This window comes from Pristiophorus japonicus, chromosome 16 (genome assembly GCF_044704955.1).
Source record: "Pristiophorus japonicus isolate sPriJap1 chromosome 16, sPriJap1.hap1, whole genome shotgun sequence".
Classification (NCBI taxonomy): Eukaryota; Metazoa; Chordata; class Chondrichthyes; family Pristiophoridae; genus Pristiophorus; species Pristiophorus japonicus.
In genome coordinates this window covers 7,535,324-7,552,426 of record NC_091992.1, presented here as the reverse complement: position 1 = coordinate 7,552,426, position 17,103 = coordinate 7,535,324, and the positions used below count along the sequence as shown (strand labels likewise).

General features: G+C 44.7%; 1 protein-coding gene across 4 annotated transcripts in view; it reads left to right on the top strand.

Annotated features, from left to right (window-relative positions):
- The window catches only part of LOC139226291 (uncharacterized), a 136,252-nt gene that overhangs the window by 95,750 nt on the left and 23,399 nt on the right, over positions 1 to 17,103 (top strand). For 3 of the 4 annotated variants that reach the window (XM_070856938.1, XM_070856937.1, XM_070856940.1), the window contains 4 exons: positions 1,912 to 2,075; positions 3,644 to 3,825; positions 8,583 to 8,640; positions 15,497 to 15,649. In XM_070856938.1, coding sequence (XP_070713039.1) covers positions 1,912 to 2,075; positions 3,644 to 3,825; positions 8,583 to 8,640; positions 15,497 to 15,649 — 557 coding nt within the window. Of the gene's footprint in view, positions 1 to 1,911; positions 2,076 to 3,643; positions 3,826 to 8,582; positions 8,641 to 15,496; positions 15,650 to 16,907; positions 16,973 to 17,103 lie in introns of those variants that run through there. The other variant, XM_070856939.1, reaches the window with a different exon arrangement.

The following is a 17,103-nucleotide window of genomic DNA, read 5'->3' as shown; positions in this document are numbered from 1 at the left end:
GTCCTTACTACTAGGGGGATCAAGGGGTATGGCGAGAAAGCAGGAATGGGGTACTGAAGTTGCATGTTCAGCCATGAACTCATTGAATGGCAGTGCAGGCTCGAAGGGCTGAATGGCCTACTCCTGCACCTATTTTCTATGTTTCTATGTTTCTATGACCTGCCGCTGGTGTTCTCACGCAGGTCAGGGCCACCACGCTAGTTCCAGGGCCCGCAGCTGTGTTTAGGATTGTACGAACCAGTGGAGAAGCCTGGGCTAGTTTTGAAATTGCAGCATGTTTCACAGCCAAAAAGCTTACTTCTCTTTTAAGGTCTCTGTTTAGATAGGAAATTAGTAGTGTCTTTATTATTTTATGTATCTAGTATAGTGAAGTGATTTACTGTGTAATACAATATACTGTTTAATTACCTGTTATACTGTTGGTTTAGTGCTTGAGTTGCAGTCTGTTTGAGTCTACATTCAGTCTGCTTCAATGATGCATTCCAGTGGTGTACGGACTGCGGGTTCTCTGTTGCGATGCCTGTGTCTTATCATTTACCTAGAAATTGAGCGGAAAAAGGTCATAGGAGGTGGGAGGTTTGTTTATTGATCTAGCATAGAAACCTATAAAATGAGACAAATGAGTTATTAATTTTTTTAAATCAGTTTTTTTGTGTTATTGGGTGTTTTTTCCCAACTTTTCAGTCCTATCAATTGTGTGCTGTTTTAAGTAATTCATCATCATCATCATAGGCGGTCCCTCGAAACGAGGATAACTTGCTTCCACACTGAAAAGGGATAAGTTCACAGGTGTTTCAGTGAGGGACCTAATATTCCAGATCCCGAACTACATCCTGAAGGGTGGAAGATGCCTGTGCGTGGATTTTTTTAACATGTGATGGCCGTTGCACACCAGACACCACATGGGCTTGACAGAGCTAGGTCTTGGTCCAGTAGCAAGGGTTAACCAAGACGACTGGAGACCAGCTCTGCTTCATGGACCTAGTGCGCACACATATCACAGTGTGGGCTGGGCCCGTGTTGCCCCTGGGCCCTCGCCTCTTCTGGGCCCCGAACTCTCGACTCTCTTGGGCCCCGATCACATCCCTCTACGAACTCTTGCCGCTCCTTCGCCCCGACCTCGCCGCTCCTGCTGTGCCAGCCGCTCCATTCTGATGCTCAGCTGCTGTTCACAAGGCCCAATGCTTCATCCGAACAAGACCCCTGCCTTGGCCACATGGAGGATTGCAGAGCTGAAGCAAAACCTCAAATGGAGATCTGGGCATTCTGGAGAAGCAAAATGTCCTGCCCTGCAATTCCATACAAAGGAGCATTCATGCAAAGGGTTGTTGCGAACATCTACACAACGTTGTTCACTTTCAGATTGGCAACAGCAGTTTGAGCTGCTTCATGTCATGGATGAACTGGGGGATCATGAGCCTCATACCTCATTTGACACCATCAGCTTGCAGTTTAAGTAATTATAGAGTAATTGAATGTAGGTACTGTAGCCTACTGGCAATGGCATTGGACTAGAACCGCAGAGATTGTGAAATTTGCCGACCTTGCGACCGTTTTTTTTGGCGATATCTCGCCATATTTGGTGAAAAACCAGTCGGCGGGAAATTCAGTCGGCAAGACTCGAAATATCGCTTTCGCCAAAAATTTGGCTCTCTGTGCACCCTGTATTTTGCGCGAAAAATGCCGACATCTAAAAAGCTGCATTGCAGCCCTTGGAGCAGCGGTAAGTATGAAGACCTGCAAAAAAGGTAAGTTAAAATTTTAATTTTTTTACTTCTTTTTCAGCGATTTGATAGATAAGTGTCTTGTGATTTGTGCCCATTACATGCTTGCATTTGTGAATGTAAATTAGCCAATTGATTACAACTGTCGTGTTAGACAATTCACTTTGTTCATTTTGCCCTTGTACAGGAGATGGCCTTTACGTGAACGCTTTTGCCAGAATCCTGAAAGGAGGCGATGCATTGCGACTGCCTGCAACAGCTGAATCTGGGGGCAGAGATGAGAAATTATTGACCCGTCAACATGACTTTGCCAGTCTTCAGAGATCACCTCGCTGGATAGATCCGTCTTGGGTAGGGAGCGGGAAATGTGGACGGAATAATAATTAAAAAAAAATACTTACATTGATATAGTGCCTTATTAAGTCGTCAAAAATGTTTCAAAGTGGTTCGGAAGCAGAGAAGTACTTTTGCACTGTAGTGACTGTTGTTATTTAGGCAAATGGCAAGTTCATCTGTTGGTGAGACTGAGACAGTCCAAAGGCACATTTTAATATGAATTTCAAATTTCTTTTCATATTCTGTGGCTCACCAATAGGGATCGGCTTGACTCAGTGGTAGCATTCTCAAGTCAGAAGGCCATAGGTTCAAGTCGCGCCACAGGATTTGAGTACATAATCTGGGCTGAGACTTTAGTGCGGTACTGATGGAGTGCTGCGTTGTCAGAGGTGCCTACTTCAAATGAGACATAAAAAAAATCCCACGGCACCATTCAAAAAAGAGCAAGAGAGTTCTTCTCGTCAACATCTATCCCTCAAAAACATGACCAAAAATAGATTAACTGGTCATTCATCTCAGTGCTGTTTCTGAGACATTGATTGGACAGGTTAGATGCAGGAAGAATGTTCCCGATGTTGGGGAAGTTCAGAACCAGGGGTCACAGTCTAAGGATATGGGGTAAGCCATTTAGGACCGAGATGAGGAGAAACTTCTGCACTCAGAGAGTTGTGAACCTGTGGAATTCTCTACCACAGAAAGTTGTTGAGGTCAGTTCGTTAGATATATTCAAAAGGGAGTTAGATGTGGCCCTTATGGCTAAAGGGATTAAGGGGTGTGGAGAGAAAGCAGGAATGGGGTACTGAAGTTGCCTAATCAGCCATGATCATATTGAATGGTGGTGCAGGCTCGAAGGGCCAAATCGCATGCTCCTGCACCTATTTTCAATGTTTCTATATTTCTATGTGTGCAAAATTGGCTGTCATTTTTGCATAACAAAAGTATACTTCAAAAGTAATTCATTGTAGTTTTTCAGTTCAGTATTAAACGTTTGTTCATAGTTGTAATGTATTTGCTTCATGGTTCTTTGCTTAAGAATTCATAGCAACACATTGCTATTAAGAACTAGTTGGTTTATTAACAAAGGTTTAACGATCACACTACACATTACCAGTTCATCCATTAGGCTCATAACTGCATACCTCAAAATGGATGACCTAGATTCAACTGACTGGGGTTTTATTGAATTTTGTTAACATCACGTGTCTGGCCAAGCCACTCAAGAGGCAACAGTTCTACAAACCTGTGAGCATACTCAGAGGTGCATACATTACAATAGTGTAAAAGAGGAAAGGATCCAAACTGTTCATATGATTGTTTAACACCATTCTTAACTAGTAAAGACTTGTAACTAATATATTATAAGCTAAATTTCGCAAGGCTCTAATTCTGGCACTGAGTCTTCCTCAACAGGAGCACGGATTGGAGTAGCACCATGGAGGTCACCATGTCCGATTGCAGTGCTTATGATTTTCCCGCCATTAAAATGAATGGCACTTTCATCCACCCAAGACTTCATGCCAGAAGTAGAACCCAACAAAATGTACCCTTGTCCATCGTGTTTGACGGCATCTTTTATTCCTCAGGTGTTACATCCGTACAGGGACGTCCACAGTGTGCTACTGGTCCAGATATTCGGTATCAGTGTTATCTACACACCTGATCGAAGTGGTCAACAGCCAGGCCAAGTCACATCGCGCACCGGAGAGGACCCAGGGCTGGATGACCTGTTACAGTTGGGGTGGTCGGCAATTCCTCTTTTTAATGGGTAACTGCACATTGATTTTTCGACCATTCATCCCCACAAACGTGGCATGTCACTGAAATTTTAAAGAGGCTGTGACCTCGCTGGTTTACGGCTTGCAATCGACAAACTTCTGCGTCCACACTTTGTAGCGTAATTCTATCGTGTATTTTTTTGATGCAACTGCTCAGTTTTGTGGAGCAGTCATTCTGGGAAGTGCAAGTATATTTTAAAATAGCACCGGAAATCCTTGAAAATATTCCGGCTTTTGCGCCTCATATTTTTTTTCTAGTTTTCTCCCCTCCTTTCTAAAACTTATTCATGGGGTGTGTGCGTTGCTGCCAAGCCCAGCATATATTGCTCATCCCTCTGCAGCTGGGCCATTGGGAGTGAACCACATATCACAGACTGGGTAAGGACGACAGAAATCGTTCCCTAAAGGACATTAGTGAACCAGATGGGTTTTAAACGACAATCCGTTAGTTACATGGTCTCCATTATTGATACTAGCTTTTTAGTCCCAGATTTATTTAATTAACTGAATTTTAATTCCCCAGCTGTCCGTGGTGGGATTTGAACTAGTGTCTCTGGATCACTAGTCCAGAAACATAACCACTATGCTACTGTTCTCGCTGAAATACAATCCCACAAGTCCCAGCAGCTGGTACCTTACCCAAGTGGCCTCTGTTCACACATGCAGCTCCCAACAGCGGTACTGAACAGCAATCAGGATCAGGAACCCCCACTGTTTTTTTTTGCCCCCCCTCCCTTGTGGCGATGAGACCAACTCTGGAACCCAAACTGCCACTAACGCAACTGCTCTGTGAGTCGGTCAGGAAAGTCGCAACCAATGTTTAGCAGGAGCTGGCTTGTCAGTTTCCAGCTCCTGATTTTTGAGGGCCCGTTCCCTAAAGTTTTTTTAAAAATCCTGCCCCTGAGATTTATTAAAACCTTACTTTGTTAATTTGTTAAAGACATGTCCCCCAGTCTAAAGCTTTTTTAAATAAGTTCCACACCCTGAAGTTTTTTTTTTTAAAAAGTCCTTCTCCTGGTTCACCATTTAGAGCTGGATTTTCGGCCTTGCTCATTTTGGGACGGTAATGGCGACGGGGCGGTAAAGTTTGCGCCCGGGAATAGTTTGCACTTCAGTCAGCGAAATTGGGCAACTGGGCCCTGAGTGTGGGGCGGAGCGCCAAGGGAGGTATTCCACACCTCTCTTTGGGCGCAAGGCCGGCTGAGCACGCGAAAATCCCGAGCTAAACAGCCGGCCTGGGGCGAAAAAAAGAAACCTGAAAAAAACCCAACAAAAACATTACCAAAACCACAACATAAATTGCAAAAAAAGAAATGAAAAAAAACAATCACGATGACCTGAGATGGACATTACTTATCTCACTGCAACTGGTATAGGTCGACTGTCCGCTTTCACAGGCGGTCCCAGCAGGGGGCGCTGTCGGGCGAGTCTCAAAAATCGAGCCGGTGTCACAACCAGGGGCGTTGCACACCGGCTCGCCTCTTCCGGGCGGTGATGCTCCGCGCCCCGCCGAGACCAGCCCCGAAAACCTCGCGGGGCGCTGGAAGCGCTCACCACCGCCATTGAAAACCGAGGCAGACAGGACCAGAAAATTTACCCCTTAAAGTCTTATTCACCAGGGCATTTAAAAAAAAAATCCCACCCAGTTTCTTTTTAAAGCCCGGCTCCTTACCCGATTTAGATACCGATCAGCCTGCCCTCATCTTCCCTGTGCTGCTTCGCATGCGACAGATTCCAATGTTAAAAAAGGAGGGAGAGAGAAAACAGGGAATTATAGACCGGTCAGCCTGACCTCAGTAGTGGGTAAAATGATGGAATCAATTATTAAGGATGTCATAGCAGTGCATTTGGAAAGCGGTGACATGATAGGTCCAAGTCAGCATGGATTTGTGAAAGGGAAATCATGCTTGACAAATCTTCTGGAATTTTTTGAGGATGTTTCCAGTAGAGTGGACAAGGGAGAACCAGTTGATGTGGTATATTTGGACTTTCAGAAGGCATTTGACAAGGTCCCACACAAGAGATTGATGTGCAAAGTTAGAGCACATGGGATTGGGGGTAGTGTGCTGACATGGATTGAGAACTGGTTGTCAGACAGGAAGCAAAGAGTAGGAGTAAATGGGTACTTTTCAGAATGGCAGGCAGTGACTAGTAGGGTACCGCAAGGTTCTGTGCTGGGGCCCCAGCTGTTTACACTGTACATTAATGATTTAGACGAGGGGATTAAATGTAGTATCTCCAAATTTGCGGATGACACTAAGTTGGGTGGCAGTGTGAGCTGCGAGGAGGATGCTGTGAGGCTGCAGAGCGACTTGGATAGGTTAGGTGAGTGGGCAAATGCATGACAGATGAAGTATAATGTGGATAAATGTGAGGTTATCCACTTTGGTGGTAAAAACAGAGAGACAGACTATTATCTGAATGGTGACAGATTAGGAAAAGGGGAGGTGCAACGAGACCTGGGTGTCATGGTACATCAGTCATTGAAGGTTGGCATGCAGGTGCAGCAGGCGGTTAAGAAAGCAAATGGCATGTTGGCCTTCATAGCAAGGGGATTTGAGTACAGGGGCAGGGAGGTGTTGCTACAGTTGTACAGGGCATTGGTGAGGCCACACCTGGAGTATTGTGTACAGTTTTGGTCTCCTAACCTGAGGAAGGACATTCTTGCTATTGAGGGAGTGCAGCGAAGGTTCACCAGACTGATTCCCGGGATGGCGGGACTGACCTATCAAGAAGGACTGGATCAACTGGGCTTGTATTCACTGGAGTTCAGAAGAATGAGAGGGGACCTCATAGAAACATTTAAAATTCTGACGGGGTTAGACAGGTTAGATGCAGGTAGAATGTTCCCAATGTTGGGGAAGTCCAGAACCAGAGGTCACAGTCTAAGGATAAAGGGTAAGCCATTTAGGACCGAGATGCGGAGGAACTTCTTCACCCAGAGAGTGGTGAACCTGTGGAATTCTCTACCACAGAAAGTTGTTGAGGCCAATTCACTAAATATATTCAAAAAGGAGTTAGATGAGGTCCTTACTACTAGGGGGATCAAGGGGTATGGCGAGAAAGCAGGAATGGGGTACTGAAGTTGAATGTTCAGCCATGAACTCATTGAATGGCGGTGCAGGCTAGAAGGGCCGAATGGCCTATTTTCTATGTTTCTATGTTTCTAAGTAGAGTGAACAGAAAAATGTTGAAGGGATAATAAGGAGAAAAAAAATCAAAAGTGGAACGTACGCAGGGAAAGAGAAGAAAAATGATGGAGGAGAAAGAGAGGAAGAAAGTGAGAAGCAGGAGTGGAGGAGGGAGAGAAACATGCGAAGGAGAGAGAGAGAGAGAGAGGGAAACAGAAGGACATTTTTTCCCAACCATACCTTAGCTGGAGAGGTTTGAGAGACTGAGGGGGAAATTGTTCTGTTTGCGGCAGAGTTAAGGCGGTGGAGGATTCTTGCCACAACTGCCCCAACCCAACCCATTCCCCCTGGGTTGGAGTTCATTCCATATGCACGTTGGGCTCCTGGCGTGATTTCCACCGGTGCGAAGGAGCCCACCAATGCCGCCATGGAAACAATGGCGCTGTGGCAGCGGAAGAGGTGGCAATGGACCTTAAAGGGGCAGAGTTCCCCAAAGATTAAAAGTGTTTGGGGTCGATTGAAGTGGGAGAGCAGGCCACTACGGGGTCCTCTTCCTCCACTGGAGGGACTTGGCATCTTTACTGCCACCTCCCCGGGCCTACCATCATCCGCTACGTTTAAGAATATAAAAAAGTTTTTATTCTACAATGGATGTAAAAGAAAGAAATACATTTTTAGGGATGATGGAGTTCACTTATGTGGAAAGACCAGAGAAGGTGCGATTGTTTTTTTCTTAGAGCAGGGAGGTTTAGTAGAGGTGTTCAAAATTATGAAGGGTTTTGACAGAGCAGATGGGGAGAAACTTTCCACTGGCAGGATAGTCGATAACCAGAGGACACAGATTTAAGATAATTGGCAAAAGAACCACGGGGGAGAGAACAGCGAGCTGTTATGATCTGGAATGCACGCCCTGAACGTGTGCTGGAAGCAGATTCAGTAGTAACGTTCAAAAGGAATTTGGATATATACTTAAACAGGGAAAACTTTGCAGGGTTGTGGGGAAAGAGCAGGGGAGTGAGACTCATTAAAAGCACAGGCATGATGGGCCGAATGGCCTCCTTCTGTGCTGTATGATTCAATGATTCTTTCAATTCTATTGCGCCTTTCATGATCTCTGGACGTCCCAAAGCGCTTTACACCCAACATAATACTTTTGAAGTGTAGTCACTGTTGTAATATAGGAAACATGGCAGCCAATTTGTGCAGAGCAAGCTCCCACAAACAGCAATGTGATAATGGCCAGATAATCTGTTTTTAGTGAGGTTGGTTGAGGGATAATTATTGGTCAGGACACCGGCAGAACTCCCCTGCTCTTCTTTGGAATCTTGACAGGGGAGACGGGGCCTCGGTTTAACGTCACATCCAAAAGACGAAAAACAAAATAACAAGCTTGAGGAAGATGAGGAACAAATTTTAATTTACGGCAAAGGCTCGTACCGTTATAACGTTCACCCAGCTACATAAACACTGCTCTGCAGGAAACAGGAAAGCAGCGAGGTTGGGGTTTGCAATGGTGCATCTGCCACTCCTGCTTCCAGTGCTGCAGCGTGCCCCAGATTAACCCAGTTACACCAGCTGAACTGTCCTGCCTTTCATCTCTCTCTCTCTCCTTTCAGTCCGTATGTAAAGACCGGGGTCCATAATGCTCCACTTTTTCAAGGCTCTCCAGATGTGGTGAGTATTCAGAAATGTTGAAACTTTTACCGACAGCAGGATATCAACAGTTATAAAAGAAAGGAAGACTTGGATTTATATAGTGCCTTTCACGACCACCAGACGACTCAAAGCGCTTTACAGCCAATGAAGTACTTTAGGAGCTAAATTGAAAAGTAGGACCTCAAAAGTAGTAATCTCAGGATTGCTACCAGTGCCACGTGCTAGTCAGAGTAGGAATCGCAGGATAGCGCAGATGAATACGTGGCTTGAGCAGTGGTGCAGCAGGGAGGGATTCAAATTCCTGGGGCATTGGAACCGGTTCTGAGGGAGGTGGGACCAGTACAAACCGGACGGTCTGCACCTGGGCAGGACCGGAACCAATGTCCTAGGGGGAGTGTTTGCTAGTGCTGTTGGGGAGGAGTTAAACTAATATGGCAGGGGGATGGGAACCAATGCAGGGAGACAGAGGGAAACAAAAAGGAGACAAAAGCAAAAGACAGAAAGGAGATGAGGAAAAGTGGAGGGCAGAGAAACCCAAGGCAAAGAACAAAAAGGGCCACTGTACAGCAAAATTCTAAAAGGACAAAGGATGTTAAAAAAAACAAGCCTGAAGGCTTTGTGTCTTAATGCAAGGAGTATCCGTAATAAGGTGGATGAATTAACTGTGCAAATAGATGTTAACAAATATGATGTGATTGGGATTACAGAGACGTGGCTCCAGGATGATCAGGGCTGGGAACGCAACATCCAGGGGTATTCAACATTCAGGAAGGATAGAATAAAAGGAAAAGGAGGTGGGGTAGCATTGCTGGTTAAGGAGGAGATTAATGCAATAGTTAGGAAGGATATTAGCTTGGATGATGTGGAATCTATATGAGTAGAGCTGCAGAACACCAAAGAGCAAAAAACATTAGTGGGAGTTGAGTACAGACCTCCAAACAGTAGTAGTGATGTTGGGGAGGGCATCAAACAGGAAATTAGGGGTGCATGCATAAGTTATAATGGGTGACTTTAATATGCACATAGATTGGGCTAACCAAACTGGAAGCAATACGGTGGAGGAGGATTTCCTGGAGTGCATAAGGGATGGTTTTCTAGACCAATATGTTGAGGAACCAACTAGGGGGAGGCCATCTTAGACTGGGTGTTGTGTAATGAGAGAGGATTAATTAGCAATCTCGTTGTGCGAGGCCCCTTGGGGAAGAGTGACCATAATATGGTGGAATTCTGCATTAGGATGGAGAATGAAACAGTTAATTCAGAGACCATGGTCCAGAACTTAAAGAAGGGTAACTTTGAAGGTATGAGGTGTGACTTGGTTAGGATAGATTGGCGAATGATACTTAAGGGGTTGACTGTGGATGGGCAATGGCAGACATTTAGAGACCGCATGGATGAACTACAACAATTGTACATTCCTGTCTGGCGTAAAAATAAAAAAGGGAAGGTGGCTCAACCGTGGCTATCAAGGAAAATCAGGGAAAGTATTAAAGCCAAGGAAGTGGCATACAAATTGGCCAGAAATAGCAGCAAACCCGGGGACTGGGAGAAATTTACAACTCAGCAGAGGAGGACAAAGGGTTTGATTAGGGCAGGGAAAATGGAGTACAAGAAGAAGCTTGCAGGGAACATTAAGGCGGATTGCAAAAGTTTCTATAGACATGTAAAGAGAAAAAGATTAGTAAAGACAAACATAGGTCCCCTGCAGTCAGAATCAGGGGAAGTCATAATGGGGAACAAAGAAATGGAAGACCAATTGAACAAGTACTTTGGTTCGGTATTCATTAAGGAGGACGCAAACAACCTTCCGGATATAAAAGTGGTCAGAGGGCCTAGTAAGGAGGAGGAACTGAGGGAAATCCTTATTAGTCGGGAAATTGTGTTGGGGAAATTGATGGGATTGAAGGCCGATAAATCCCCAGGGCCTGATGGACTGCATCCCAGAGTACTTAAGGAGGTGGCCTTGAAAATAGCGGATGCATTGACAGTCATTTTCCAACATTCCAACATTCCATAGACTCTGGATCAGTTCCTATGGAGTGGAGGGTAGCCAATGTAACCCCACTTTTTAAAAAAGGAGGGAGAGAGAAAACAGAGAATTATAGACCGGTCAGCCTGACCTCAGTAGTGGGTAAAATGATGGAATCAATTATTAAGGATGTCATAGCAGCGCATTTGGAAAGCGGTGACATGATGGGTCCAAGTCAGCATGGATTTGTGAAAGGGAAATCATGCTTGACAAATCTTCTGGAATTTTTTGAGGATGTTTCCAGTAGAGTGGACAAGGGAGAACCAGTTGATTTGGTATATTTGGACTTTCAGAAGGCTTTTGACAAGGTCCCACACAAAAGAGTAATGTGCAAAGTTAAAGCACATGGGATTGGGGGTAGTGTGCTGACATGGATTGAGAACTGGTTGTCAGACAGGAAGCAAAGAGTAGGAGTAAATGGGTACTTTTCAGAATGGCAGGCAGTGACTAGTGGGGTACCGCAAGGTTCTGTGCTGGGGCCCCAGCTGTTTACACTGTACATTAATGATTTAGACGAGGGGATTAAATGTAGTATCTCCAAATTTGCGGATGACACTAAGTTGGGTGGCAGTGTGAGCTGCGAGGAGGATGCTATGAGGCTGCAGAGTGACTTGGATAGGTTACGTGAGTGGGCAAATGCATGGCAGATGAAGTATAATGTGGATAAATGTGAGGTTATCCACTTTGGTGGTAAAAACAGAAAGACAGACTATTATGTGAATGGTGACAGATTAGGAAAAGGGGAGGTGCAACGAGACCTGGGTGTCATGGTACATCAGTCATTGAAGGTTGACATGCAGGTACAGCAGGCGGTTAAGAAAGCAAATGGCATGTTGGCCTTCATAGCGAGGAAATTTGAGTACAGGGGCAGGGAGGTGTTGCTACAGTTGTACAGGGCCTTGGTGAGGCCACACCTGTAGTATTGTGTCCAGTTTTGGTCTCCTAACTTGAGGAAGGACATTCTTGCTATTGAGGGAATGCAGCGAACGTTCACCAGACTGATTCCCGGGATGGCGGGACTGACCTATCAAGAAAGACTGGATCAACTGGGCTTGTATTCACTGGAGTTCAGAAGAATGAGAGGGGACCTCATAGAAACGTTTAAAATTCTGACGGGTTTAGACAGGTTAGATGCAGGAAGAATGTTCCCAATGTTGGGGAAGTCCAGAACCAGGGGTTACAGTCTAAGGATAAGGGGTAAGCCATTTAGGACCGAGATGAGGAGAAACTTCTTCACCCAGAGAGTGGTGAACCTGTGGAATTCTCTACCACAGAAAGTTGTTGAGGCCAATTCACTAAATATATTCAAAAAGGAGTTAGATGAAGTCCTTACTACTAGGGGGATCAATGGGTATGGCGAGAAAGCAGGAATGGGGTCCTGAAATTGCATGTTCAGCCATGAGCTCATTGAATGGCGGTGCAGGCTAGAAGGGCCGAATGGCCTACTCCTGCACCTATTTTCTATATTTCTATGTTTCTATGACGTGTAGTCACCGTTGTAACGTAGGAAACAAAACAGTTTGTGCTCTGTGTGGTCTTAGCTGCCTCTCTAACTGCCAAGGCCTTTCCTTTAAACAATTACAATATTAGTTTTTCATTACCCACTTACTCCCTCCCTCCATTTCGTTTGTAGTTCAGTTGGAAAAGATACTTTACAGCGCTTAAGCTAATTTTTCACCGATTTCAGGCGTGATGCCACAATGTGTGCTATTTTGCAACCTTTGACTATGTCTGCTCTGAAGTGGTTGAAAAACAGACCTCAAAATTAACTTAAATGCTTTGGGCTAGATTTTCAGTTGTCAGCGAAAACAGTAGTTTTACGCCAAAATTACCGCTTTCGCTACACGACCGTTTTTAGGCCTAAATTTCGGCCTTTACTTCTCGGTAAACTCAGCGTTGCACGAGGATTCGCGGCGCAAACAGCGTGTTTTGGCAACTTTAATCCAAGGCCAGTAGCGCTGCCTTGGGAAGGGGGATAAACAAAAACAAAAAAAATTGCAAAAAACATTCACAAAACCCTCACCTACTAATTCGCTGAAAAATAATTTAAAAATCAAAACTTTAACTTGCCTATTTTGCAGGTCTTCATACTTACCGCTGCTGGCAGGGCTGCACCGACAGGTTTGACCCTGTCGGTATTCTGGGCGTGGCGGAGAGTGACGAAATTCCGACGGTAACGCAACCCGCGGCGTTGCTCGCCGGCGCACCTCTCCCCGGCGGTACGTGAAAGCACCGCCGCAAAAATGTGCCCAAGATCTCGCCGACCAGGTTTTCGCTGCAGAGGGTCAAATTGCGGCAAAAAACCCGGTCGCAAAGTCAGTGAAATTCTAGCCCATAAAGTCTCATGCAGGTGGTTTGTGAAGAATAAACCAGTGTTGCAACCACCATAACTTGCATGCATCTGGTCCGTGCCACTTCATACTGTATTTTGAACGGCTCTCCAGCATGTATATCATTTTTTGCCCTTTCGCGGTAAAGGGAGGAATACTTTGGGAGGCTGTACAGCAGGGTTGCAATATACTTTCAGTGAAGCCTTTAATTTGTTGCCACTGTGTTGTTGGTGCAGATCTGGGTCACACATTAGTTCACACCTGCTTCAGCATGCGTGCCAACAATCCTTGTCACCCTACATATTAATAAGAAATTAGCAGCCAAATCGGTATAATTGATGATTTATCAATTAAGTACTGGATGCACCTACTTTTGTTCTAGAGATGACCTTAAGCTCCGATGATGGATTTATCAGGAGAGGTACACAGACTGGAAAGATCCCACGTTTGATGGCCAGTTTGTGCCGAATCAATCAAGTGTAGCTGGGGTGGCAGTAGGGGTGCTTCAGATGTCCGTCACTCGCCTGGGTTGGGGGGGGGGGGGTTGGGGGTATGAAGGGAAATCAGTCAAATGTGCAGCTTCTGGTCACTATCCAGTGTGTCCTGCTAGAAATACAGGTGTGTGCTGGACACCAAGTGAGACCAAAGAAAGACTTGCATTTATATAGCACCTTTCACGACCACCGGACATCTCAAAGCACTTTACAGCCAATGAAATACTTTTAATGTGTAGTCACTGTAATGTAGGAAACGCGGCAGTCAATATGCGCACAATAAGCTCCCACAAACAGCAATATGATAATGACCAGATAATCTGTTTTTTTTGTTGTATTGATTGAAGATAAATATTTGCTCGGGCTCAGGTAACTCCCCTGCTTTTCTTCAAAATAGTGCCATGGGATCTTTTACGTCCACCTGAGAGAGCAGACAGGGCCTCAGTTTAATGTCTCATCCAAAAAACGGCACCTCCGACAGTGCAGCACTCCCTCAGCTGGGAGTGTCAGCCTTGATTTTTGTGCTCAAGTCCCTGGAGTGGGACTTGAACCCACAACCTTCTGACTCAGAGGCGAGAGTGCTACCCACTGAGTCATAGCTGACACACCTGACCAGGATCGGGATCAAGTATAATGCGGCCCTAGGTCAGCACTCACTGTCAAGGATCACACATGAATAATGACCATTTGGGCGAGGTATTGGTGGATACCCAGCTCCTATAGAATCAGCATCTTCAAGAGAGATGGGGAGAATTTTTTAAAATAGGGCTTTACATAACATTATCTGACACTAAATGAATCAAAATCTGTCATAAACTTCAAATTATTTTTAACCTACATTATATCTGTATATTTGTTATTGATTAAAAATTATGAAAAAAGTTTCATATAAATGCTGAAAGTTTGACCTATACAGCATTTCAGTAGCATGACAGAAACTTTGTTCCAATAAATGCATAATAGAATCAGCTGACTATTGGGTGACACTTATTTCTTCACAAGCTATCAGTGTAACATAGGCCCTCCTTCCTCCGGTGAGAAATGGTAAGAAGTCAATTTAAATATATGTTAATAAATAATATAATTGGATAAAACATAAGTATTTTTCCAGATATCTATACCTTAGAAAATAATTTCCAAAGAGCATGCAAACAAACCTTACTTCCTGTTGTCACAATTTTTGGTCACATTTTTCTGTCAATAAGTAACATTGCAAATTTCTATGTCATTATTTCCCATTCACTGTTGCTACGTCAACAGTCATCATGTAGTTGCAGGTTTTGGACACTAGTTGGATTTATAGTTTCTCTCTGTGTTTCTGAAGTCTCTCTCCCAATTGTGCCATCATCTTTTATACTAAAATGTTATGGCTGCACATCGTAACACCATAAGTCCCAGCCAGTGTGTAGATGATTGGATAATTCCCTCATCAATCACTACTTTAAGTGACCGGGATTGATTTTAAGCACAAAAATTATATTATGTAACTATCCTCCACTCACTGCATTTTGCTGGAGAAAACTCCCTGCTTTTATCGGGAGACGTTGCTACAGTTTCAGTCATGACTTCTGTTTGCTGTAGTTCGTGGAGACTCTGTTTAAATAGACTCTGCTTACTGAGTAAATAGACTGTTTGCTTTAGTGCGCTGTTTAAATAGACTCTGTTTTCTGTATGCTGAATAAATAGACTCTGTTTTCTGTTTGCTGTATTAATTTGTGCTGTAAGTCCCGCCCTTGCCTCCAACTCATTGGCTGGCACAGTGGTGTCAATATTCATTTTGAAAACTTACATCCATCAACTGACCACAGTCAGCATCTCGAGCCATTTAATAGTAATATATCAACAGGCCAAACTCTCGGCTGATCCATCGTGTCACTTTCACTAAAAGATTGCACTTCAGATGCCACCTCTTGTTGTACTTGTACCTAATTTGAATAAAATAATTCTACTAATCTTAGCAGGTAGCTCCAGGCCAAAAATGTGGCAAAAAAAACGAGTATTATTTTTTTTTTCCTGCTCAGGAGTTTCTGGATTATGCACTTTCACATCCCGTGAAATACGTCATGGGAGAGTGTCTGAAAAAAAAGACATTGAGACTTACAAAAGAATACAGCAGTATTGCAATCGAAGTGTGGGATGGACATTACTTTGATGATGAACGCTGTGATTTACCGGTGAGTTTAGAAACGTTAAGGTGTTTTTCTATTGCAGCCTGGCCTTAGGAAAGTGTGCTAACTGAGACAACAAGTCTTCCTGTAAACTAGCCGCACTGAGCGGGCCCCAACATTCTATGCAGGCTCCGGCTGCCACACATGCCCACACAGTTACAGCGGAGCCAATGAAGATGTGTGTGTGCGCGGCCATCATGGGGTAGGCGGGACCTGCCTAGGGAGTGTTCGGTTCCCAGGCAAATGGGGGTGCAGTGCCGCTGCATCAGTTCTCTGCCCCCACTGTGCTGCCCCGGAATCACTGAAAGTTAACATGCAGGTACAACAAGCAATGAAGAAAGCAAATGGTATGTTGGCCTTTATTACAAGAGGATTTGAGTATAAGAGTAAAGGCATCTTACTGCAATTATATAGGGCCCTGGTGAGACCGCACCTGGAGTATTGGTCTCTTTACCTAAGGAAGGATATACTTGCCATTGAGTGAGTGCAACAAAGGTTCACCAGACTAATTCCTGGGATGGAGGGATTGTCCTATGAGGAAAGATTGAGTAGACCAGGCCTATATTCTCTAGAGTTTAGAAGAATGAGAGGTGATCTAATTGAAACATACAAAGTTCTTACAGGGCTTGACAGGGAAGATGCAGGGAGGATGTTTCCTCTGGCTGAGGAGTCTAGAACCAGGGGTCACAGTCTCAGAATAAGGGGTCGGCCATTTAGGACTGAGATGAGGAGAAACTTCTTCACTCAGAGGGTGGGGAATCTTTGGAATTCTCTATCCCAGAGGGCTGTGGAGGCTCAGTTTTTGAGTATATTCAAGACCGAGATTAATAGACTTTTTGGATATTAAAGGAATCAAGGAATATGGGGACAGTGCAGGAAAGTGGAGTTGAGGTAGAAGATCAGCCATGATCTTATTGAACAGCGGAGCAGGCTCGAGGGGCCGAATGGCCGACTCCTGCTCCTATTTCTAATGTTCTTAGATACTTTGCTTCTATATTTTAGGTTACGTTCATAGGTGAGTCTTAGCTCCCTACTATCTGAATCATATCTTCGTTGCTCCTGATACCTAGGTAAGTTTTTGATAGGAACCTAGGTAGATAGGCAGATTTTTGAGCGATGAGGTAGTCAAGGGTTATGGGAAGCAGGCAGGGAAGTGGAGTTGAGGTCAAGATCAGATCAGCATTGATCTTATTAAATGGCGGAGCAGGCTCGAAGGGCCGAATGGCCGACTCCTGCTCCTAATTCTTATGTTCTTATGTTCCAGGGCTTCCTAAAAGTGGCACAACTGGGAACAGGAGGCTCAGAGTAAGAAAGATAGAGAGCCAGAAGGGGGCATCCCTAGCACGCCAGCCTCACTTTCCTCTCTGTGTGCCCGTGGGATGCCAGATGCAGAGGCAACACAAAAGAAAGTAGGTGGTGGGATCCAACGTTGGGACGACTGCACACCAGAGAGTCTGCGG